Source organism: Phacochoerus africanus, chromosome 5, assembly GCF_016906955.1.
Source record: "Phacochoerus africanus isolate WHEZ1 chromosome 5, ROS_Pafr_v1, whole genome shotgun sequence".
Taxonomy (NCBI): Eukaryota; Metazoa; Chordata; class Mammalia; order Artiodactyla; family Suidae; genus Phacochoerus; species Phacochoerus africanus.
In genome coordinates this window covers 44,684,007-44,707,972 of record NC_062548.1, presented here as the reverse complement: position 1 = coordinate 44,707,972, position 23,966 = coordinate 44,684,007, and the positions used below count along the sequence as shown (strand labels likewise).

The 23,966-nt window shown below is 61.7% G+C and overlaps 1 protein-coding gene across 3 annotated transcripts in view; it reads right to left on the bottom strand.

Annotated features, from left to right (window-relative positions):
* Positions 1 to 1,342: 1,342 nt before the first annotated feature.
* Positions 1,343 to 23,966, bottom strand: part of LOC125127595 (phospholipid-transporting ATPase ABCA3) — a 42,994-nt gene continuing 20,370 nt past the window's right edge. For 2 of the 3 annotated variants that reach the window (XM_047780852.1, XM_047780853.1), the window contains exons 13-35: positions 23,483 to 23,656; positions 21,069 to 21,250; positions 19,529 to 19,669; positions 18,886 to 19,015; positions 18,304 to 18,458; positions 17,631 to 17,786; positions 17,332 to 17,542; positions 15,998 to 16,148; positions 15,233 to 15,331; positions 13,986 to 14,172; positions 12,890 to 13,193; positions 10,266 to 10,539; positions 8,387 to 8,591; positions 7,853 to 8,072; positions 7,430 to 7,588; positions 7,005 to 7,177; positions 6,457 to 6,633; positions 6,176 to 6,370; positions 3,906 to 4,093; positions 3,329 to 3,499; positions 2,855 to 3,045; positions 2,638 to 2,711; positions 1,343 to 2,179 (exon numbers count right to left, since the gene is read on the bottom strand). In XM_047780852.1, coding sequence (XP_047636808.1) covers positions 2,048 to 2,179; positions 2,638 to 2,711; positions 2,855 to 3,045; positions 3,329 to 3,499; positions 3,906 to 4,093; positions 6,176 to 6,370; positions 6,457 to 6,633; positions 7,005 to 7,177; positions 7,430 to 7,588; positions 7,853 to 8,072; positions 8,387 to 8,591; positions 10,266 to 10,539; positions 12,890 to 13,193; positions 13,986 to 14,172; positions 15,233 to 15,331; positions 15,998 to 16,148; positions 17,332 to 17,542; positions 17,631 to 17,786; positions 18,304 to 18,458; positions 18,886 to 19,015; positions 19,529 to 19,669; positions 21,069 to 21,250; positions 23,483 to 23,656 — 4,049 coding nt within the window. In that variant the 3' untranslated portion in view covers positions 1,343 to 2,047. The remainder of the gene's footprint in view (positions 2,180 to 2,637; positions 2,712 to 2,854; positions 3,046 to 3,328; positions 3,500 to 3,905; positions 4,094 to 6,175; positions 6,371 to 6,456; positions 6,634 to 7,004; positions 7,178 to 7,429; positions 7,589 to 7,852; positions 8,073 to 8,386; positions 8,592 to 10,265; positions 10,540 to 12,889; positions 13,194 to 13,985; positions 14,173 to 15,232; positions 15,332 to 15,997; positions 16,149 to 17,331; positions 17,543 to 17,630; positions 17,787 to 18,303; positions 18,459 to 18,885; positions 19,016 to 19,528; positions 19,670 to 21,068; positions 21,251 to 23,482; positions 23,657 to 23,966) is intronic. The other variant, XM_047780854.1, reaches the window with a different exon arrangement.

Sequence of the window (23,966 nt, the reverse complement as noted above, 5' to 3'; positions counted from 1 at the left end):
GGTCCTGAACACCTTTCCTCACACCCTGTTTTGTGGCATCAAAGGAGGAAAAAGTGATAACTTTCTAGATCTTTAACATGCGGGCTTAAAAAACAGGAGCAGCAGGAGTTCCCGTCGTGGCTCAGTGGTTAACGAATCTGACTAGCCTCCACGAGGACACAGGTTTGATCCCTGGCCTTGCTCGGTGGGTTAAGGATCTGGCGTTGCCGAGAGCTGTGGTGTGGGTCGCAGGCACGGCTCGGATCCTGGGTTGCTGCGGCTGTGCCATAGGCCGGCAGCTACAGCTCTGATTTGACCCCTAGCCTGGGAACCTCCATATGCCGCTGGTGCGGCCCTAAAATGGCAAAAACAAACAAAAACACCCCAAGACCAGCAAGCCCTGAAGTACAGGGCACGTGGCCAGGCTGTGCTGGCCCTGTACCGGGCACACCCAGTGTGGTTGCAGCCCACTTCTTGGAAGATGTTTTCTGTTGGGCCACGTTTGGGACCACAGCCACCTGTTTATTTTTCTTATAATGTGTTAGTAAATATTGACAGTTGGAAGAATTTTTTTTCTTTTTAGAGCCACACCCATGGCATACAGAGGTTCCCAGGCTAGGGGCCGAATCGGAGCTGTAGCTGTTGGCGTATGCTGCAGCCACAGACACACCGAATTCGAGCTATGTCTGTGACCTACACCACAGCTCACGGCAATGCCGGACACTTAACCCACTGAGCGAGGCCAGGGATCGAACCTGCATCCTCCTAGTTGGGTCTGTTACCACTGAGCTACAAAGGGAACTCCCAGTTTGAAGAATCTTAAAGGGAATAAAAGAACTACTGGAAACTATTTGTAGGGTTCATGAACTTTGAGAGACTGATAAAAATGCAAATCTGAAGCTGTACCAAATACACCAGAAGGATGAAAACAAGTCTTTTCCGACACTATGAATTCTAAGGGAATGAAAAAGGTATAGTGAGTAATTCCAATCACAGAAGCTCAGCCAGGAGAAGTAAGAGCATAAACAAAACGGGGGCTGATGCTCTTTCTTGAGACTCTTCCGGAAAGTGGCGTAAAGGCCACGAGCGGTCCTGGAGCCAGAGGCCTTCTGCCCGCCTAGACCCACAGCTTCCTACGCCAGCCTGTCACTCCTTTTTCCCACTCTGGACCACCTGTCTAATGTGCTCCTGCACCTGCACTTCTTGGCTATTCCTTCCCCTCGTGGCTGTGAGTCCTGTGAGCTTACTGCATCCTGGAAAAGCGAGCTCTTGCTTTTGTCTGCCTGGACCTCGACACAAGGGGCTTGTGTTGGGACTGCAGGTGAGTGACTGGGCCCCTGAGCCCAGCTTGCGACTCACAGACTCATGTTGCCTCCCAGCCTTTATTTTCCAGACAGTTGCCACGCATTGGGTGCACCATCCAGGGACGGCTGTTCGGCCCCTCGCTGGTCCCTGACTGGCGTCCAGGCTGGTGGCTCCACGCCTCCCTATGCTGGCTGCCTCTGGGGCTGGGAGCAGGGGGCTTATGCCGGGTGCAGGGCTGGCTATATGGTAGCGCAGTGTCCGCCTCCCGGGAGAGGGACTCCTAGGACTACGTGGCCGCAGTGGAAGCACAGACCTCAGCACCCAGTCCAGCCGTGTCTCCCCCGAGGACGACGACAGGGGCCTTTCTGTCCATCCTGGGCAGCCAGGGGAGTTTGCTGACACCGGTCCTGTTGGCTTCCCACACCAGTCCAGGAGGTTCCGCCCCAGGTGCGAATGTGGGGTGTCGCTGGGGACCCCTTATAAGTGCTTAGGGAAATTCAACCCCGGAGTCCGTGAGGCCCCTTCCTGGATGGCTCTCTGTGCAAAAACCCCCACGGCTTGCCCGCACAGCCGGCCGGCCTGGCCCCTGGCTGGGATCTTGAGTTGTGGCTTTGGCGACTGCTGACTCCGGCGTGAGGGCCCTGATACGCCTGGTCCACACTGTGCCTTGATTCTCACGTCCATCACAGAAAACAGTCATCAGAAGTAGAGTGCAGGGTTGGGTGAACTTGGAGGGATGGGAGCCGCCTGGGTGCCCTGCTCCTCACGGCCCCACCTCCTCCGCGGGTGGCTGCAGGTGGGCGAAGCTCAGGAAGACCTGCTCCAGCGAGATCTGGCTCACGGAGTAGTCGTCCACGCCGTTCTTCTCCTTGGCCTTCTCCAGAACACCAAACACCTTCAGGAAGCAGAACGGCCACTGCTGGCAAGCCAGGGCCCAGCTCCTTGGCTGGTCTGGGACTCCTCTGGCCACTGGGGGGGGCCCAGAGTCCCTACCCCTGGCCTCCACCCCTGGGGTAGGTGCAGGGGATGGGCCCATGCTCCCTGGGGGAGGAGGGGAGCCACACAAGGTGAGCAGGCCGGGGGGGGGGCATGCGGGCAGCAGGCCCAGGAGCGGGGCTTTCTCCTGACACCCCAGCTCCGGGTATGACCTCTGGGCAAGCTGGGTTCCTTCTCTAGGGGAGCTTCCTTTTTGCATCATGTTTTTTCCAACTCAGGTATTTTGGGCACTAAGCCCCCCAACCCAGCAGCTGTCAGGGTGAGTGTTAGAGCAGAAACTGAATGTGATTTCTCCTTGGAAGGAGTGTGGGGTCACCCTAGAAGGAGTGACTGCTGGAGGCCCCGGTGTGCGCTCACCCTCGCCCAGCTCAGGTCATCGCCGGGCAGGTGGTAATGGACCATTCCTTGGTGCTCATCCTCCAGGACGCTGCCTGCATGAAGGAGAGACCGTGTCCCTGTGAGGGCCGGGAGGGAGGGCCAGGGCAGGGTGGCCTGCGCCCCCGGAATCGTAGCCCTCGCCCCAGGGGTCGGGGATGGACAGACGCACAGATGCCATCCGTGTGGCGCCACACACCTGGGAAGGTCAGGTCCACGAATGCCTTGAACTCCTCCAGGGCCTCCTGCTGCCCTTCGCTCCGGATCTTGGCCCGTAGGGAGTAGCCGCTGCCAAACTTGCTTTTGAGGTGCTGGGGGCTGCCCAGGCACTTGAACTGGCCCTGCACCATGATGGCCAGCCGGGTGCACAGGGCCTCACACTCCTCCATGCTGGGGAGAGGGGCAGAGGCCTCATGTAGCCACCGGGGGATGCTGATGCCCCCCTCCGGGTCGGAAGCTGGGCACACGGGCACGTGCTGGCGCCCAGATCAGGCTGTTCCTGATTCCCAGGCTCAGGGTGTGGCCCACATGGCAGAGTCTGGGGACTCTCCTCACAGAGTCTTTGCCCGCTGCCAACAGGTCTTCTGTCCACCCAGCTCCTTCCAGCCCAGCCCAGCCCACCCAGAGCCCTCGTCCTGGCTCCTCCACTGACCCACAGAGACCCTGGCTCTACCTGTGGGAGGTGATGACGATGGCCTTGCCGGACTCACGGGCCCTCGCCACGGTGTCCCAGAGCAGGCGCCGGGCCACGGGGTCCATGCCAGTGGACGGCTCGTCCAGGAAGATGACCGCAGGTTCTCCCAGCAGGGCAATGCCAGCGCTCAGCTTCCGCTTGTTGCCACCGCTGGGGCCGAGGGGAGAGGGGAGGGTGATGAGTGTGGACTCCGGCACCCCAGCGGAGGACCGGGTGCAGGGGTGGCAGAGCGCCCTCTGGTGAGTATGCCTGGAAAGCCCAGCTCTCGGAGGCCCAGAGAGAGCCCCACACAGAAGGGAAACACCACCGGTCTGCATCTCAGGGGGGCACAGGGGCCCTGACTTCACCCGCCCTGGCTTTGCCTCCAGGTGGCCGGAATCTTCAGGACAGCCCCCTCCCCTGGTCATGCTACCAAATCCCTGGAGACCCTGGCACGGCGGGTAGGAGCTCTGGCTCGGCTCCTGTGCCCTGCCCTCTGGTGAGGGCGACCCCGACTGCACAGGGGAAGCTCTGGGGTCCCTGGGTTGGGGAGGGGAGGGCTGGGGCGCAGACGCACCTGTACGTCCCGACCCGCTTGTTGGCATACGGCTCCAGGAGCAGCCCCCGCAGCGTGTTCTCCACGCAGGACTCGATGTGGTGCTCAGGGATGCCCCGCAGCCGGGCATACATGACCAGCGTCTCCCGGCCCGTCAGGTGGTCCAGCAGCGCATCAAACTGGGGACAGTAGCCGATCCGCTGCCGCACCTGGGGTTGAGGCAGGGCGGGGAGGCAGAGGGTCACGGGGTTTCTCTGAGGGGATCCACGGGGGGGGGGTGTCCATCAGCCGGTGTCCAGGCCCTGGCAGCGGCCCACCGCTGAAGCTTGCCGAGCAGCTCTTGGGCGGGGATGCTGGAAGGGCTTGGCGGCTCAGTGAGTCCGGGCCCACCAGGACCTAGCCCCACACCCAGGGGTCAGAGATGGGCCAGAGCCAGCCCTGGGCCACATGGGGGCAGCCTGGTGCAAGAGGTACCGATTACACGGACTGATGGTGTCTGTGCCATGCTCAACAGTGGACAGGCCCTCACTCGGTTCATCAGGTGCTTAACAAACACCTCTGTGTGCTGGGACCTTTCTTTTTCTCCCTCTATTAAGAGACGTTTGCTGGCACCACCTTTGGTGGGGGGTGGGCATCGCCTGGGCAGGAGGCCGTGTTCGGCAGAGCCAGGGTGCCGTGTGGCTCGCCTCCATCTCCAGCCATGTTCAGCAGCTGGCAGGGGACAGCAAGCCTAGTTCTGTGGGTTCCAGAGATGGAGTTTCTCTTTGCCCTCCTTGGGGCTCTTAGGCTTCCAGAATATGCTCCTAATTGGTTGGGAAAAGTTCTTGGCCTTGACCCTGGCAGTTGCTTTCTTTCTCCCAGTCTCTCCTTTCCTGCTGAAATGCAGATTAAATATTTAGGACTTCTCACCCTTTTCTCCATTCCTAGATCCCATTATGGTTTTCTCTTTCTTGCATATATATACATTTTTTTCCCCTTGCTTTTTAGGGCCACACCCACAGCACATGGAGGTTCCCAGGCTAGGGGGTCCACTCGAAGCTGCAGCTGCCGGCCTACACCACAGCCACAGCAACGTGGGATTTGAGCCGCGTCTGCGACCTATGCCACAGCTCGTGGCAACGCCGGATCCTTAACCGACTGGTTGAGGCCAGGGATCGAACCCACATTCTCACGGATACCAGTCAGGTTCGTTACCACTGAGCCACAATGGGAACTCCTCTTGCACGTATTTTCCAGCTTGTTTATTTCCTTAAACCTAAGAAGCACCATCGTTTTGTAACCTGGGGCTGGTAATTGCAAATCCCAGGTAGGGGGCTTGCTTCTCCCCTGGAGCCTGTGTCTATGGGCTCTAGTCAGGGCGCCTTGCCTCAGTTTTTGTTGTGTGCTGCTCACAGGCCTGGGGACACAACCTGGGGTGTTCTCTGGGGCCCGGAAGGGAGGCTGTTGCCCAGTGGGGGCGTGTGCTGCTGCACCCAGGGGACAGCCAGGGAAGCCTCTGCTGCCAGCCAGCCGACGCTGCCATGCCCAGACCCAGGCTTGGCCCTGTTCCTCTCCCCGCCTGCTCAGCACACACACAATCCCCAGTGTCGGGGAGGGTAGCCTGGTTTGCTCTCACCCAGAGGGGTGGCCCTTTGGGGTTCAGTCCCACATAGGGAAGGTCTCCTCCTACACCCCTCCCTGGGGGCCCTGGGCCTTCGTTTCTGTCTCCAACACTCAGGAAGGTCCCTAAGCCAGGCCTGGGCTGGCGGGACCATGGAGCGCCCTCTGTCAGAGGCGGCTCCAGCAGGGCCTCGAGGCTCACAGATTTCATTGGGAGGCCCTCGCCCTGCCTCGGGCTCATCGATGCTCGTAACCATGCGGTTTGGCGTTAACATGCACCAGCTTTTGGTGCTCTGGGGCTGCGGGTCTCGACAGCCCAGGGTGCCATTTGCATCACCTGCACCCGCAGACTAGAGTTCCCCCAAGCAGGCAGAGTTCTGTGGGCGCCAGGGCCAGGGAAGCAGCTTCTCTGGGAGGGACCCGTCTTGGCTGCAGGCCCGGCCTGGTCCCTCTGGCGGAGGGGCCTCTCCTCTTCCTGTCGTCGCTCTTCCCCCCCATCACCCGCGCAGCTCCGGCCCCTGGTCGCTGCCCTGTCCTGCTGTCCACGCGCTAGGAGCTGAAGCTGCCTCTGCACGGAGGGCCCCGCCATGGTCCAGGCACCTCGGGCCTGGCTTGGGGACCTTCTTGAGACAAGCCCCGTCCCCACCCTCTGGGCTGCCCTTCCTTCTGCCCGCCCCCCCGGCCATACCCACCTTCCTGAGGTCCGAGCAGATGCTGTAGCCGCCAACGAAGGCGTCCCCGGAACTGACGGTCTCCTCCCCGGTCAGCATTTTGAAAGTTGTGGTCTTCCCGGCTCCGTTGAAGCCCAGCAAGCCGAAGCACTCCCCTTTCTGGACCTTGAGGGAGACCCTATCCACAGCGAGGAGGGGCGCCCGCTGCTCGTACACCTGGAGAGCAGAGGCGTGCGGAGGCCCGGGGACTGCAGGACTGGCTGCCGGGCAGCGGGCAGCCGCGGACGGAGGGCCCGCCGTACCTTGGAAAGCTCCTTGATGACCAGGGGCGTGTCCAGCAGCGAGTCCAGACCGGGGGCCAGGACCCGGTTCCTCTCGTCTGCCACGTCCTGGTCTTCGGGCAGCGCTGGCGTCCGGGTGTACGCTTCCGTCTGATTGTTCCAGAAGAAGTCGGCAGGGGTGAGCTCCTGCCGAGGCTCCTTTTCCAGCAGAGAGAGGGCGAGGTCTCTAGACCCTCGCCCCAGCTCAGCCCCACATGCGCTGTCTCAGGCCTCCCGCCAGGACAGCCAAGTGGCCGGAAGGGCTCAGGAGACACAGGCCTCCTGAGGGACAAGGACAGTGCGGGACTCGCAAGAAAACCACAGAGCTCCTTCTCTTAGGAACCGTCGCGTTTTCAGCCACTTAGCCCCGGTGAACAGGTCCACACTAAGCTGTCTGGGCAGGTCTCGATGGTGTGCGGAGGGGACTGGGTGACAGACCGTGGGCGCTCTGGCGCCACAGCTTTGGGGTCTCGGGCGGCCCCGAGGAAGCCCAGCCTTAGCAGGAGGCCACCCCGCACGGAGCCACTCACCAGCGCCCGCCTCCTCCGCAAGGCACACAGGCAGGACTTCAGCCTCCACAGGAGGTCGGTCTCAAGGAGGAAGAGCAGGGTGAGGTAGGCAAACCCCGAGGCGGCCAGGGAGGCCACGAACCTGCCGATGCCCGGGGCGTTCCACGCATAGAAGTTCTCCTGGTACCGGACGTCTGTGCGAGCAAGGCACGGGGGCTGCACCCGCGGCCCCGCACCCCTGCCCTCTGGGGTCCCAGCCCAAGCCCCTCTCTGCGCCTGCCAGGCCCTGCACACGGCCCTGGATGGAGGCTGCATGGACACAGGGTGCACCGGTCTTCCAAGGAAGCCGCCGGTGCGACTTCCTGAGTCGAGGGGTCTCCCTGCACGAGGTGCCCCTGGAGCCTGGGGCGGGGCGGGGACAGGCTGTCCCAGGGGCCCACACTCACTGTGCTTCTGGCAGTAGCGGGCCGCCACCGTGGAGGAGGTGCAGTACCTCCTGGTCTCGTAGTTCTCGTAGAAGCTGCTGACCGCCATCCCCAAGCAGTGGTTGGGCAGCACCAGGAACATGCGGTCCAGGGTTCTGGAAAGTTCTTCCAGCTTTACCGCTGTGGGAGGAGGTGCAGACCCATTGGTGCCCGAGGAGACACCCCAGCTGCCCCCAAGGCGGTTTCCGGGGTTGCTGTGGGGCCGGTGCCGGGCCTGCGGGGCCGCCCAACCCCGCTGGAGCAGGTGCGCGCACGTGGGGGCGGCTGGCCAGGCTGGGCCGCCTCGGGCCGGGGGCCTGGGAGGGGTCAGGCGCAGTGCTGTTGGCGCCTCCCTGGGGGGCAGAACGGCCGTCGGCGGCGGGGGTGGGGGCACCTGGCTCCCACCTGGGATGCGCGTGACGGTGACCACGAGGAAGGTGGCGACGCCCGACAGGATGTTGAACACGGTCAGCCTCGCATAGGCCGTGGCCGCCGCCGAGAAAAAGAAGCTCAGCAGGTACATGAGCGGGATGATGGCCCAGCCGTAGAGCATGAGCAGCAGCAGGGCGTCGGCCAGGTGGCCGTCCCGTGTGAAGGCGTGCACATCGAAGGCCTTGAACACCACCTGCAGCCGCACAGACGGGATGGCCGGGGAACCTGGAGAGCACGTGAGCCCGGGCCGGCCAGCCCCGTGGGCCACCTCTGCCACCAGCTCCGCGGCTCTGAGCTCCCCCTGAGGAAACGCCAGGCCCCCCCCCCACCGCCCAAGTGGGACAGAGGCTGGGGGCGCAAGACAGACGAGGGGGCCCGGGTGTTCCCGAATGTCCTCCCGCCACGGAGGCTGAACTGCGGACCCCAGGCTGGTGCCAGTCCGTGCAGGGCCCCAGGGCCAGCCCCCCGTGCCGTGCAGGGGAAGGGCCCCAGCACCCCGCGGCTCACCAGCAGCAGCAGGGCGGGGACGAGGAAGGACAGGAGGTCCCACAGCAGCGCGGAGAGCCAGAACGTAGCCACGTGGACGCCGCTCACAAACTGGACGTGCTTGGCCTGGACGGCCCTCTCGCTGACCGCCAGGATGGAAAATGTGCTGGCCAGGAACGCCATGGCGAAGAGCAAGTTGAGGGCGATGTTGAATCCCTTCCGGCCCCTGCAGGGGGCGGGGCAGGGACAGGACAGGTCAGGGACAGAGGACAGCACGGGGGCGGGGCGGGGGGATGGAGTGCTCGGTCATTACTGTTCAGTAATGCAGTCGCCCAACCGCTAAAGGGTGTTAAGCGATCACGAGAGCCTCAGGACACCCCTGTCGGGCGCCGCACTACCTTCTGGGGCCAGCAACCCCTTCCAGAAACCTGCTCCAAGAGCATTATTTTGCTGCTTAACCACCCCCTTCCCAACCCCGACCATCTCAACAAGTGGCGCTGGGTCAAAGGAACACTATTTGGCCAAAAAAGGCAGTGGAATACTGGCACCACGTGGATGAACCTTGAGAGGGAAAGAAGCCAGGCACGAAAGGCTGCGTTCTCAGAGTCCACCCACGTGGGCCATGTGGGCCAGGCAGGGCACAGAGACAGAACGCAGACTGCTGGCTCCTTCGACGGAGGACAGAGGAAAGGGGTGGCTGCCAGGGGTCACAGGGTTTCTTTTGGGGATAATGACAGCGTTCAATAAAACTGCACATGGTGTGGAGTTCCTGTCGTGGCTCCGGGGACACGAATCTGACTAGGATCCATGAGGACGCAGGTTTGATCCCTGGCCTCACTCAGTGGGTTAAGGATCCAGTGTTACCGTGAGCTGTGGTATAGGTTGCAGACACGGCTTGGATCTGGCGTGGCTGTGGCTGTGACTATGGTTGGCGGCTACAGCTCTGATTTGACCCCTAGCCTGGGAACCTCCAAATGCCGTGGGTGCAGCCCTAAAAAAAGACCAAAAAAAAAAAAGATAAAACACTGTATGTGGTGACGGTTCCACCACGCTGTCACCGAGAACCGTACTAAGAATGCTTCAGCTCTGTACCGAGAACCGGGGAATGGCACGGCAGGCGGTTCTCCCTCCTGGGCAGTTACGACACAACAGAAACTCCTGCGCCTTGTCTGCTGTCACCACCCTACGCTGACTCCTCCGCCTGATCCTGGCACAGCGAGCACGGAGGACTCCACCGCGCTCTGCTTTTGCAGCAGGGTCGGGAGGTGGCGGAGGGGGAAGAGGCCATCAGGCGGGCTGGACACGGACTTGAACAGGGGCTGGAGATGAGGCCGTCTGGGGTGGAGTGATGGTTAGGAAACGGACTTTTCCGGCTTCCTTGGGCGGCCTGCAGAGTTCTAGAGGCTCCGCAACCTGGATGAGGGGCAGTCCTACACACGTGGCAGAGTGACAAGGCCTAAGGACAGGGATGCCCACTGGGCTTCTGACACGAGGCCCCCGAGGGGCAGCGACACGGCCAGCCGGGCGCTGCAGGCTGTTCTGGGCACAGGTGCTCAGACCCGCCAGGGATAAGGGCCAGCAAGAGCTGGCTGCAGGCTTGGGAATAGGGCCCGGTCACCCTCCAAGTCCTCCAGAGTCTCCCGTGGGGCCTGGGTGGGTGTGGGATGGGGTCTCCCCAGCTTATCTGCTGTCTAAGGAAGGGGAGAGTATGGACGGCAGAGGAAGATGGGGCAGGGGTCCCTGGCCAAGAATCAGCAGCTTCCCGAGAGCAGAAGCAATGCTCTATCTACCGACGCAGCCCTTGGGGCCCCTGGCTGTGCCCGAGGTGCCAGAGGTGGTCGGGGGTGACGGGGGACCTGGCCCCATGGCGGGGTCCTGGCGGGTGGGAGGATGCACATACTCATTGAACTGGTCCTTGGCGGCCTGCAGGGTGCTCCGGGGCTGGGGGTAGTTGGACGCCGTGATGGAGGCCCGAGGGCCGCACAGCAGCTGGAACAGGAGGTTGTCCACGACGGCCAGCGCGGTGGCCGGGGAGTGGTAGGCCTGGTTGTTGAAGAGCGCGGTGACGACCGTGCGCTCGCCCACGTCTCTGAAGGACGCCGCCACCAGGCACCGCTCGTTGAAGCCGCCCCCCTCCACCGAGGCCCTGAAAATCAGGAACTCCTCCAGGTCACCTGGGGGTGGGGGCAAGGGCAGAGTCAGCGGTGTGGCCGACTGGCCCGAGGCCCCCCGCCCCGGCCGAGGCCCTGCTTTGGGGGGCTCTGAAGGGCCACAGGAACCGCGGAAAGGAGGCAGCACCTTGCACCTGTGCACCATCCACAGGTCGGGGGGCCACGTGTGGGCGCAGCAGCAGGTGGTGAGGCTGCAGGCTATGCATGGGGCACCCCCAGAGCCACAGGAGCTGAGCGGCAGGGGCGCCCCCAGTCTCACTCAAACACACACACACACACACACATACACACACATTCTAAAGGGATGCTCTGGCCCAGGTCAACATGGCAGGAGGCCAGCTCAGGAGATGAGGTTCTAGAAGGCAGAGCCACTGAAACCTCTGGGCGGCCCAGTGCAGGGAAGGGCACCCCCAGGTGGGCTCGGACAGCCCCCAGGACTGCACGGGGGCGGGGCGAGGGGCCACATCTGGGGGGGTGAGCGCACAGACTGTCCCGCTATACTGCTGGTTGGTTTTCAATTTTTATAGAATGAAGAAGTATCCTTTTATAATTGGAAAAAATGATCATTTTAAAAAAGTGTGGCCTGACTGTAAACCAACTATAATGGAAAAGATAAAAATCATCAAAAAAAAAAAAAAAAGAAAAAGACTGGCCTGAGGGAGGAGGCCCTGGGAGAAGAGCTGGATGGACTCCAATAACCCCCACTTCAGGCCTGCCACGCTCTGGCGACGGGGACTGGGCAGCCCGGGCGCCTGTGTGCCCCGCATCGTGAGGGCAGCGGCAGGATCCCAGTCCTGCGGGGCCAGCACAGTCCCGCCGCGTCTTGCTTTGCTCCTCGGCTGCCACACACACCGACGGGGGCTCTGATGGGGCGGGGGTCCACCCTCCCATCACCGAGCGACCTTGGGTCCACTAGCTCGTGTGCACACGCTGCCCGGCCCAGAGCTGGCCGAGTGGCTGCAGGGAGCTGGCATCTCACGCTCACTCCCTGCTCTGGCCTTGCCTTCCCCGCAGCTGTCAACAGCGGCAGTGGTGACACCCACCTTGCAGGACCCAAAGCTCAGTGAGGGAACAGGGACACGTTGGTGAATCCTAATAGTGACAGTTACAAAGGCATCCGGCAAGGCTTGCTCTAGCTCTCGGCATGCGAGGAAAAGGGGAGTCAGACGCCTGAATACAGCGTAAGCAAGCCCGCTCCTGAGGGAGCAGCGATCTGGCCTTCCAGACGGACTCAGGCCGGGGCAGCTATAGCAGTGTCCTGAGTCCTGGGAGCCACCCTGCACCGTGACAGCCCTGAAAACTATGGGCCTGGCTGGGTGACAGCCAGGAAACAAGATGGGGGACACGTGGGGGGTGACAAACAAGGCGCCCACCAGCAGCCAGGGTGCTCATGGCCCTGATGGCTGGCGGGACGCCGGCCGCAGGAGCTCCTGCCTGGCAGCAGTGCTCGCAGCAGTGCCACCCGCTCGAGGCTGCCGATAAGGCCAGCCTTTTCCTAAAGGAGAACCTGACTCCTGCCAAGATCTTAGGACCATCCGTTGTGACCTCAAAGCTGCCGTCCAGGGGGTGGGAGGAGAGCAGAGAAGTGAGAAAACCTTCAAGGGCGCGGAGCCTGCCCTAAGCTCCAGGCAGCGTCCAACAGCCACCGCCAGGGGCACCAGATAGTTCCAGCTTTAGGACGTGGGAGGAAACTCTCCCCCCCCCCCCCCCCCGCCCCGGTCACACAAGGCACATCATGAAGCTGGTCGTGAAAGGTCCTGAGACTCCAACCCCCACGTCAATGGCCGCCTGGGCAGAGCGTGGCCCTAGAGAAGCCAATTTCCTCCGACTCCGGGGACGCACCCCCCGCCGCCCTCCCCTCCCCCCACCCCCGGTCCCCCCATCCCCCAGGGGAAATCTGCTAATGTCTGCAGGCATTTCTGCCGTCTTTTTTTTTTTTTTTGCTTTTTTTGCTTTTTAGGGCCACACCCACGGCATACGGAGATTCCCAGGCTAGGGGTCGAATCAGAGTGACAGCTGCCGGCCTACACCACAATCAGGGCAACGCGGGATCCAAGCCACGTCTGCGACCTACATCACAGCTCATGGCAACGCCGGATCCTTAACCCACTGAGTGAGGCCAGGGATCAAACCTGTGACCTCGTGGTTCCTAGTCAGATTTGTTTCTGTTGTGCCACGGCGGGAACTCCCATCTCTGCTTTTTAGGACAGGTGGCAGGGAATGGGGGGGTAGGCCAGGGACACCACTAAATGTCTTGCAGCAAAGAACTAACCACCCCAATGTCCACGGTGCCGCGGTGAAGCCAGGCTCAGACAACACGAGCCAGGCCCGAGCCCCCGGGGACGCCCCTTACCCAGCACCTCCCGAGGCTCCTGGCCCTCGGCCTGCAGCATGTCCTTCAACTGCTCCGACAGCTGCTGACCCAGCCGAGAGGCCCCAGGCGCTGAGAAGGGCACCACGGTTCTGCCGTACTCGCCCAGGGTCAGCTTCAGCATGGGCTCGTCGAAGGTCTCGGAGGAGTAGTTGGTGGCCAGGAGGGCCAGGGTGAGGCACGCCAGAGGGACCAGGACCTGGGCTGCCACCATTTTCCACTCCCGCCAGCTGTACGCGGCCTTCTTCAGGAACATGGCCCAGAACTGCTGGCAGTGGAGAGCAGGCTGCGACAGAGAGGAGGGGGGTGACACAGCCGCCACTCCGCAGCCGGGGCCTGACCTCGGTCCCCACGTGGGCCTGGGGCCTCCGGCTGAGAGCTGGCCCCAGGCTGCCAGGGCTTCGCCTAGGGCCTGGTCGGTGACACAGAGGGCCCGCCAGAGACATGTCCCCTTGGGACGTGGGCCTTGGGGGCCTCACAAAAGCTGAGGTGGGGCAGGCACTGCTCTGCGTCAAAGGCCATCGGGGGCCATCTGCTCCCCCAGAAGGGAGTCGAAGCCTGTGCCTTCGCTGCTCCTGGCCGGAGGCCCCGGCTGTGCTCACAGCAGAGCAGGTGGACAAGGCCCCCCCAGCTGCCTGGGCTCCCGGCCCTGGCCTGCACTGTCCCCTCCCCTCCCCGCTGCAGAGAAAACCCGGGGAAAGCCAAGGCTCTGGGCTCAGGCTGGCAGCAACAGGGCCCAGCTCTGCTTCGCACTGCCTAGGCACAGGCCTCAGCTTCCCGCCTGTGAAATGGGACCAGTGCCGCCGTCCCCCGCCCTGGGGGCTGGGCCCGCGGGAGACCTCGGGCAGCGGAGCACTTTGCACTGTCAGCGTCGCAAACGCCGCTCCCTCGCGGTGAGCGGCCCAGGCAGAGCCCGTCACTGAGAAGGGACAACTGCCTAGGTGGGATGCTCTGGGGTCTCCTTCTCCCTGCCACCCACGGAGCGGGCGCTGTCCCCTGCCCTCCGCCCAGAGCCCCTGGCTGCCCTGCGGCCCCTGTTGCGGGGCCCGGGCTCCCTGCACAGCCGCCTGGCCCTCACCCCGCTGTTGAGCCTGACCGCCGTGCACTCCTCCTCGATCAGGGCGCCGATGCCGTTGGTCGAGTCCATCGTCCCGCACAGGTGGCTGTCCACTGCCCAGTCGCTCGCCCGCCTCTCGTGCTGGTACTGCAGGGCAGGGAGCTGGATGGCCTGGATGTCCATGCTCGTGTCCACCAGCTTCCCGACCCTGGCCGAGACACGGAGCCTGGTCATAACCCAGCTTCCCCGGGCAGGGAGAGGGCGGCAGAGGCGGAGCGGGGCGCGGCCAGGTGTTACACCACGGGCTGGCTCCTGCATGTGTCCATTCATTCGTTCACCAGTCAGTCCTCCAGGACACGGGCTACGGCGGCCGTGCAAAGTCCAGGAGGGAAGGACCGTGCCCAGGGCCCCTGCGCGCAAGGCCCCCCGGTCTCCTGGGGAGACCACCTGACGTTGGCATTTATAACCAGGGCTCTCAGAGGGACAGGAGGGGGCCCGGGGCATGACGGAGCAGCAAGTGGGAAGCTGTGGGTCAGGGCGCTTGTCGCCACGCTGAGACCAGGAGGCAGGCGAGGGTGTGTGGGGGGGAGGGCGACCCCAGGGCGGGGTGCTGGGTGTGAGGAGGGCGGGTGGGGCCGGTGTCGGCCGCTCCAAAGCCTGGGAGGCCCCTGACGGGAGCGGCATTGCACTTGTGCTCGCTTATTCTGCTGCGTCCCCTGGGCTGCGGGATCCTCTTGGGGAAACATCGAAAGCACATTCACTTTGGTATTTCGGGTTCTCAGCCCCGTGTCTGCTAAAGAAAGGACTCCAGAGCCGGGCGGTAAACACATGGACTGACTGTCTGGAGCCCACCCCGCAGTGGTGAGGGGTGAACTGGAAAGCTCACATCTTCGCTGTGGACAGACCCGTGCTCCAGGATGGCTCCCTAAGCCTGGGGGGGAGCCTGGCAGGCACGACACTGCCTGGGTGCTGGCGGGAGGGCCCCCGGGGAGGCACACATGCGCTTACAACGTGGGTGCTTCCAGAGATAAGAGCTCTGCTTTTGGAGTCACTGAGGGTGCGGGGGAGCCTGGCTGGGGTCAGCTCTAGGCTGGGGTTCGAACCCAGGCTCTGACAGCCGACCCACGGCTCTGCTCCCGCTGCGGGCTGCAGGCCCACCTCTGACGGGCGGCCCAGATGACAACCAAGGGGACTGCTTTAACGTCACACTTTACAAAGGTCACCCGCACGGCTGAGCCCTAGATGGACACGGACGCACGCCTACTGACCGGAGAAAGACCTCCTCCATGGTGGTGACAGAGGCCCCGAAGCTGGCGATGCCCAGTTCCTTCTGCCTCTTCTCCAGTTTGGCAAAAAGACTTTCAAACCTGAAAGAAACACCTTGAGCGAGCCCCTTCTCCGAGACTTTCTGAAGAATTTGTTTCTAAATAAGCACCCCTGTGCTGCGTGGGGGAGGCGCTAGCCAAGGAAGGTCAGCGCCTTGAGAGGCTGTTTCTGAAGAGCGGGCAGTTTTTGGTCCCCCCCCCCCTCATTAAACATCTGTAGGGAAAAGATCCCCCCACATTCAAAGGCAACAACAAACTGGAAAATGTTGCAGCACGAATGGCCGATGTCAATGCAGAGGATGCTTCCTCCGATGGATGGACAAGGAACATGCGGGGGCAGCAATGCTTAGAGCCTGATCAGCGCCAGAAATGCTCAAACTCCCGCCAGCAGGAATGGAAGAAATACAAAATGCCAATCAAGCACGTATGTGCCGTTTCCGCCCATAAATACTAAAGAGAAATTTTACTCGAAGCTGGCAGCCATGGAGTACAGCAGACACGCTCCCATCCTGCAGAGGGAAGGTAAGCCCAGCACCTTCAGATGGGAGTCTGGTGCTGCTGACCCCGTACAGGAAGCCCATCCTGGGGGTCACTGTCTGGTGCTGCTGACCCCGTACAGGAAGCCCATCCTGGGGGTCACTGGACGTCTCGACAGAGCTTTCCAGAGGAAGTTCATTAGCACATTTTTGCTCTGGGCCACACGCGTACCTGTGTGTGCTCTCCTTGGGAAGAATGAAGGACAGCTCTGCTCCGGCACTGCTCTCCAGCGTGGCATTGGGGACGTGCTGGTGCACCAGCCGGGAGATGGCCTCGGGGTTGCAGTGAGGCTCCTTCACCAGCGTCATGTGGTAGCCTGCGCCTGGACACCCGGAGCCCAAGTGAGGCTGTCTCCCCTCTCCTCCCGGCTCACCACCCAGGGCCCCCGCTCCTGCAGGGCAGGCCCCCCGAAAGGGCCGGAGAGCAGAGAAACCTCAGGGCATCTCGGGCATCTCAGGGCGCCTCCTGTTCCCTGGCTGGGGAGATGCTGCAGAGCTTGGGTGCTGAGTTGATGAGGAGGTGAGACCAGAGCTGGATTTCAGATTTCCAGTCTCAGAGGTGGGGGTACAAATTGTCCCCCAAACCCCATCTCCTTGCTTCCTCAGTAACAGAACTTCAGCTCCCCCCAGCCTGATGTGACCACACCAGGTCACCTTCCAGGTCACCCTCCATTTGTGAGGGTGTGTGCTGGCCGGGAGAAGCCGCAGGGGTGAGGGTGCAATTGCTGGGGGGTCCGGGGAGGGGTGCTGGGCTTCCATCTTTGCTCCTTCCACTGGGGGGACGTGGGTGGGACCTGGCAAGCCTGGAGCCCCTCAGACGGGGCTGCCCTGGAGAAGGGAAGCCACGCTCCTGAGGCAAAGACAGGGCTGACTCCATGTGGCCCACCAGTCCTGCACGGGGCCACCCGCCACTCGCTTGTTTGGGAGCCATGACGCTGGCGAGCCGGCGTGGCCTCTCCAACAGTGTCTCTGCTCTTGGTGGCCTGGCACCTGACTGCTCTTCCACTGGCCAAGACTGCCTCAAGTTAAGGTTCATTCCCTCCTCATTCTCCCAGGCCCTCTTCCTGGGGCCTCAGGTACCCCATCCAGGGGCAGCGGATCAGAACGTCTAGAGGAGGCCTCTCCCTGCCGCATCTCAGGGGCCCTTGGGGAGCCTTAGCAGTGGGCACGTTCCCCAGCTCAGTGGACGAGCACTGGTGACCCTGCACAGAACTGAGCTGGGCTGCCTGTCCTCGGCGGCTCACTGTATTTTTCTTTTTCTTTTTTTAGGGCTGCACCTGCGGCATATGGAAGGTCCCAGGCTAGGGGTCTAATCAGACCTACAGCTGCTGGTCTACACTACAGCTGCAGCCATGGCAGATCCAAGCCGTGTCTGCAACCTACCCCACAGCTCATGGCAACACTGGGTCCTTAACCCACTGAGCAAGGCCAAGGATTGAACCCGCATCCTCATGGATCCCAGTCAGGTTCGCTAACTACTGAGCCACAGCGGGAACTCCCGCTCACCGTATTTCTGTTTGAGGAACAGCGATGACCCACAACACTGCAGCTCCCCCTTGGCCATGATGGCAATGCGGTCTCCCAGCAGGTCGGCCTCGTCCATGAAGTGCGTGGTCAGCAGGATGGTGCGGTCACTTTTGTGCTGCTGAAGAAGGTCCCAGATGGCCCTCCTGGAGATGGTGTCCATGCCGGAGGTGGGCTCGTCCAGCATCAGCACCTGGAGGCCGGAGGAATAGCCCTTGAGGCCAGCAGAGCCATGGCCCGGGCCCGGGCTGCCACGCGGCAGGCCCTGCTACCGCCCCTACCTTGGAGCCCGCGATGAGGGCGATGCCGATGGAGAGCTTGCGCCTCATGCCCCCGCTCAGGAACCTGCTCCGAGAGTCCCGCTTGTCCTCCAGGCCGAGGACGTGCAGCACGCGTTTGACCTCCTCAGGGCACTTCTGGCGGGACAAGCCTTTCAGCTGAAACAGCAGGGGACAGGGCTTGGCAGGGGCTTCTTTTTTTATTTTTTTGCTTTTTAGGGCCACACTTGTGGCATATGGAAGTTCCCAGGCTAGGGGTGGAATCGGAGCTGTAGCCAACAGCCTGCACCACAGCCACATCCATGCGGGATCTGAGCGGCGTCCGCGACGTACACCACAGCTCATGGCAACGCCGGCTCCTTAACCCACTAAGTGAGGCCAGGGCTCGAAGCCACATCCTCGTGGTTCCTAGTTGCTGCACCACAACGGGAACTCCTGGCAGGGGTTGCTGAGGGAGACGGTTGTCCAGCTGGCACTGGCCTGGGTGCTGTCCCCCTTCCTGTGCTGGACCCTGCGTCCTGACACCCCGCCCTGATCCAGAGGCAAGAAGGGCTCCTTGGGGCCGGTGTCCATGGGCTGGGAGGCCGAGGGTGCACACCAGCTCCCTCGGGAGCCCCAGCACGCAGGGGAGGGAACCACCAGGATGACCGGAGATTCCTGTCACCTGCTGGCTCACCTGAGCATAGAAATACAGGTGCTCGGCGACTGTCAGGTTGTCAAACAAGATGTCATGCTGCGGGCACAGGCCCAGGCTCTTCCGGATCTGGGCCATGTCTTGGGAGATGTCATATCCGCTGACATACGCCCGTCCACTGGTCGGGGGAAAGAGACCTGGGGCCCAGCAGGAGAGCCTGGCTCAAGCACAGCGCCAACACCCCCTGGGCGCACGAGACCCACGTGGCAGCAAGGAGGGTGGGGGACGATCACCCTGTGGCTTGGGAGGGCGGAGAGCGCGAGTGCAGTGGGTGTGCCCTTCAGAGCGTGCCCTGCGGTCTCCGAGGCCACAGCCGCATTTGAACCTGTGTCCAGGGAGGACCTGACGACCGTCCAGCATGGCCTTCTAGGACCACAGGGTTGGGACAAAACTGGCCCCGGGTGGAGTCGCTTCTGTGTGATCTGAGTGGCTCCCATCCTGTCCCCACAGGCCCTGGGGCCCCGGCTCCCAGCTGTCAGCACAGTGGGGAAGGACGAGAGCCCACTGAGGGCACGGGCCATGCGGGCCCGAGGTGGCCGGGGGGTGTGAGGCCGGGCCCCGTACCGGTGAGCATGGAGAGCGTGGTGGTCTTGCCCGCGCCATTGTGGCCCAGCAGGACCGTGATCTGCCCCTCGTACAGGTTCAGGCTCAGGTCTCTGACGGCGGCCTTGCCCTTGTTCCCCACTCTGAACACCTGCAGGGAAGGCAGAGGGTGGCCCTGACTTCAGGAGCCCCTTGGGCCCTCACGTCAAGGGGACCCTCCGGGAAAACACCTGCCCGAGGGTCTCGAAGGGGCTGCGCCCAGCATAGCCCATCAGGCAAAAGGCGGGAAGTTTTTTTGGGGGGTCACTGCTGGGAGGCCCCGCTGCTTCCTGGCCCCCCACCAGGTTCCTGGCACCCCAGTGTCTCTGCAGGATGGGAAGGCCCATGAGCAGCCAGCACAGAGGGTTCACTGCAAAGCAGGTCAGAGGTCAAGTGGGCAGTACATGGTGCCGACCCAGAGCCCTGGACACAGCCTGAGGGGTGGGGGCGGCTGGGGCCCATGTGCCCCGGAGGCGGTCAGGGCGGGGCCTCGGGGACCGGGGATCGGGAGGAAGCGAGTCCTGGAGGAGGGTCCCAGCTCAGAGAGGCCGGTCAGTGGGCAGGCCTCAGGGCCTGGGACCCTGCAGCCCCCGGCCCAGCCCCCGGCCCAGCCCCGGCCCGGCACCTTGGACACGTGCTTGATCTTGATCCCGGCCACCAGGTCCTCGGGCTCGGCCTCGAAGTACTCTGTCCTGAGCGCCTTCTCGGGGTCATCGTCCTCCTCCTTCCCTGAGACCGTCCTGGGCTGCCCGCACCAGTAGGAGGGCTGGAGCGGAAACCAGGAGGGGCTCAGCCCACTCGTGTCCCGCGGGGTGTGCGACAAGCAGGCACAGTGGGAACTGACACGCGGAGCCAGAGCGGCCAGCCCGTGCGTGGGGTCCCCACCCGGCGCTGCCGCAGAGAAGACGTGGCTTGGAGCCCCGGGCGGGCCAGACCCGGGCAGCTCCTCACTCAACGCCCGGGAGGCCCTCTGCCTGTGTCCTATTCTGCCACCGGGGCTTGCTGCTCATGCAAGTCAGATGCAATACAGACAGAAAGTAAGCGGGGAAAGGTAACACAAAACAGCCGTGAAAGTTGCCGTCCGGGGTACTGCGGGTGAGCCCAGGGGGCACCTTCAGCCACAAAAGCGCTCCAGACGCGAGCAAGAGACATCAAGGGCCGGCCTCCCTCTGCTGGGAGGAACCCTCCACCCTGCGCCGCAAAGCTCTAGCCATCACAGTGCAGGTGGCACTGCCCGGGGTGGCCTGTGGGCTTCTAGAGCACACAGGTGACACAGTGGTATGGCAGGGTCACAGGAGAGGTGGCAACAGGGCCCTGAAAGACCAGGGCTGACTCGGGCGTGGGGTGGGGCCAGGAGGGATGGACTCACGGCCAGGAAGGATGGACACAGCCCCTCCCATTGGTTTTGGGGGACACACATCACGTTTTACATGGCTTTGAAATCAGAATGGGTCATACAAACACGGAATGCCATAGTCTGTTTTTTTTGTGTTGTGGTGGTTATTTTTATTTTTTTGGCTGTGCCTGTGGCATTCCTGGGCCGAGGATTGAACCCATCCCACAGCAGTGACCCAAGCTGCCCCAGTGGTGAGCTGGATCCTTAGCCTGATGAACCAGGAGGGAACTCCCATAGTTTGCATTTTTCTTTCTTAGTGATAATGTAACAGTGCCTCTAAGAATTACTGCCATCTTAGGTTTGACTGAAATACAGTAAGAGATACTTGATAAGTATTCGTTGAATCAAAAAAAAAAAGAACAAGGGAGTTCTTGCCGTGATGCAGTAGGTTAAGGACCTGGCATTGCCGAAGTTGTGTTGCAGGTCTCAGCTGTGGCTTGGGTTCGATCCCTGCCCTAGGAACTTCCATATGCCATGGTGCAGTTGTAAAACCCCCACACCCCGCGTGTCAGCAGTGCTCACATGGGGGGTGGGCTCATTTTGCAAAAGGCCCTGTTCCTTCCTAGGCAGAAAACACCGCAAGACCTATTTGGAGACGGGGGGCTGGGATGGGCGGTGCGCTGGCCCTGCTCCTGCTCGCAGAGCCTGGAGTGTAGGGATGTCCCTGGGCGTGAGGCCCGCGGGCGAGCTCTTGGGGCTGCAGGGGCCAGGTGGGTGCGGCGGCCCCCCCGCCACCCCCCCCCACCGCAGAGGTGCCGTCAGGACTCACCGTGAGGAAGAAGTACCAGGGCTGGGGCACGCCGAACTGCCCCGGGAGCACGGCCTCCACGTACCAGGCCACCAGGCCGTACAGCACGGAGTCCAGCAGCAGCATGCCCAGCACATGCCCAAAGCAGAAGGCGTCGTCCACGTTGACAGGACTCAGGAGGTCTCGCCACTGGATGCCTGCGCCTGGGAGACACGCCCGCAAACGCACGCATCAGTGCCCAGTCACAGGACGGCCCCACTGTCACGGCACATCTGATGGCCTCCTCCAGGCCTTTCAGACAAGAGCCAGTCGGCGGCCGATGCCACAGCACCAGCAAAAGCTGGGGACCTGGAGAGACGGGATGAGTTTGACCTGTGACTCGCACACACGTGAGGGCACAGGTCCATCTACACAGCACAGACGCAGACGCACACACGGGTGCACAGGTACCTGTATACACGCATGTTACACGTGCTTAACTGGGGTAAGGCCCAGGAAGAGGGTGCATTTAGCGCGTTTTTTTTTTTAATTTTTAATAATTAATTTTTTTTTTTTTGGCTTTTTAGGGCTGCACTCACAGCATGTTGAAGTTCCCAGGCTAGGGGTTGCATCGGAGCTATAGCTTCTGGCCTACACCACAGCTCACAGCAACGCTGGATCCTTAACCCACTGAGCAAGGCCAGGGATCGAACCTGTGTCCTCATGGTTCCTAGCTGGATTCACTTCCACTGAGTTCCCTTGTGGCTCAGCAGTAACGAGCCTTACGAGTATCCATGAGGACACACGTTTGTTCCCTGGCCTCATTCAGTGGGTTAAGCGTTTAGCATTGCTGTGAGCTGTGGTGTAAGTCACAGATGCGGCTCAGATCCCATGTTGCTGCGGCTGTGGTGTAGGCTGGCAGCTGCAGCTCTGATTTGACTCCTAGCTTGGGAACCTCCATGTGCTGAGGGTGCAGCCCTAAAAAGACAAAATTAATTAATTACTTAATTTTTAAAAAAAGCATTTGATAGATAACCCACAAGGTCCTGCTGTATAGCACAGGGAGCTACACTTGATATTTTGTAATAATCTAGACGGGAAGAGAATCCGAAAAAGAATAAATAGATATACGTGTATAGAAATTTGTATAATTGAATCACGGTGCTAGTACACCTGAAACTAACTTGGCATTGTAAATCAATAATGCTTCAATTAAAAAAAATCAAAACCTAAAAAGCATTTGAACCCCGGAGGGACTATACATTTTAAAAGTCTACAAAAAAAAAAAAAAAAGGAGTTCCCATCATGGCTCAGCAGAAATGAATCCAACTAGTATCCATGAGGACTCAGGTTCAATCCCTGGCCTCGCTCAGTGAGTTAAGGATCTGGCATTGCCATGAGCTGTGGTGTGGGTTGCAGACGCGGCTCGGATCCTGTGTTGCTGTGGCTCTGGCGTAGGCTGGCGGCTGCAGCTCCGATTAGACCCCTAGCCTGGGAACCTCCATATGCTGAGGGTGCGGCCCTGAAAAGACAAAAAAGAAAAAAAATGTCTACATTTTATCACTCGTTAATGAACATGGAGAAACATTTAAAAGCCCGAGTGTTAGGAGATGTTGCCAACTGAAGAAAACAATTCTAATTAAGGATCAAGCCTCACTGAAGGCTCCCGTGGCCACTGACCTTCCTCTGTCCTTGGACGCATAGCTAGGAAGTTACACCAACTAGGACGGCATGCCTAGAAGCAAGGAGCACATTCAGCCCGAGAGAAACATCTGGACGGAAGGGCTGAGGGCGTCTTCAGTGCACTCGGGTCTGTCAGAGGGAGGCTGCCTTTCAGCCCCTGCTGGCGGAGCCGGGACCACACGCCCAAGCTCCTGGGGGCAGACACAGCCTTGGCCTCCGGTCTCCTTGTGGAACCAAGGCACGTGGGGCGGAGGTGGGGCCAGTCTGGGTCACTGCCTCTTCAAGGCCCTTCGGGTGGGGTCTGAGTACCCGGGCCCTCTCCTCAGGTGAGCCGTGCACCTCTGCAGATTTCCCAGCAGGTGAGGGGTTACGGGTGAAACAGGTGCCCTCTCAGCCCTTCAGAGGGGCAGGCTTGGCACCAGCTGACATCTGAGCGTCCCCGGCAGGCTTTTGCAAAATGGGAGTCCGCAGGCCAAAGTTGGACCCCAAAGTGTTCTATTTGAGCCCCATGATATTTGAAACATTGGGAAATTTCACAAAAATCAAGAAATCAGTGTTCTGGTCTGACCCACCTCCCCTGGGCTCTGGTCACTTCTCCCCATCTGCCTGGACAGGAGCCTCCCCGCCGCCGAGGACCTGCCTTCCAAATGCGCCACCTGCTCGTTTAACTGGGCTGATGTCCGGTTCTTACTGGCGCCAGAGCTGCAGGGCTGGGGTCGCCACTCAGGGTAACCACATCGGCAAGTGCGGCTCGGGAAGTGGAGAACACTCACCTTTTGCTTCGAATTTCCCGATGAGCTGGGCTCCCATTGCCATGGCAACGTTGGACAGGAGGCAGGAGGTGAGCTTCTGGCTCTGCGTCATCCAGTTGTACCGCGGCGCGACGAAGAAGTACGGGGTGTAGGTGAAGAAGTAGAGGAAGCCCCCGACGGCCGCGGCCATGTTGGCTACGGTGGAGAGAGGACCAGGGGCCAGAGACTCGCAGGAGCCTCTGCACCCACAGGCTCCATCGCCGCGCAAAGGACCCCGCTCTCGGGTGAACTTCCTCACCGCAGCCCGGGGACACGGCTAAGGGCAGAGGGCTCCATGCTCTGCCCGCAGCCGCCTCCCCCGGGGCGGGGGTGGGGTGGGGTGCCTGCACCCTGGGGAACATCACCCCCAGGCTGTCCCTGTCCTCCCCACCCCTGGGGACTCCACAGCCCTCTCCAGCTCCCCTGACATCGCGCACCCGACGTGACTACTTCCGAGCCCTGCCCC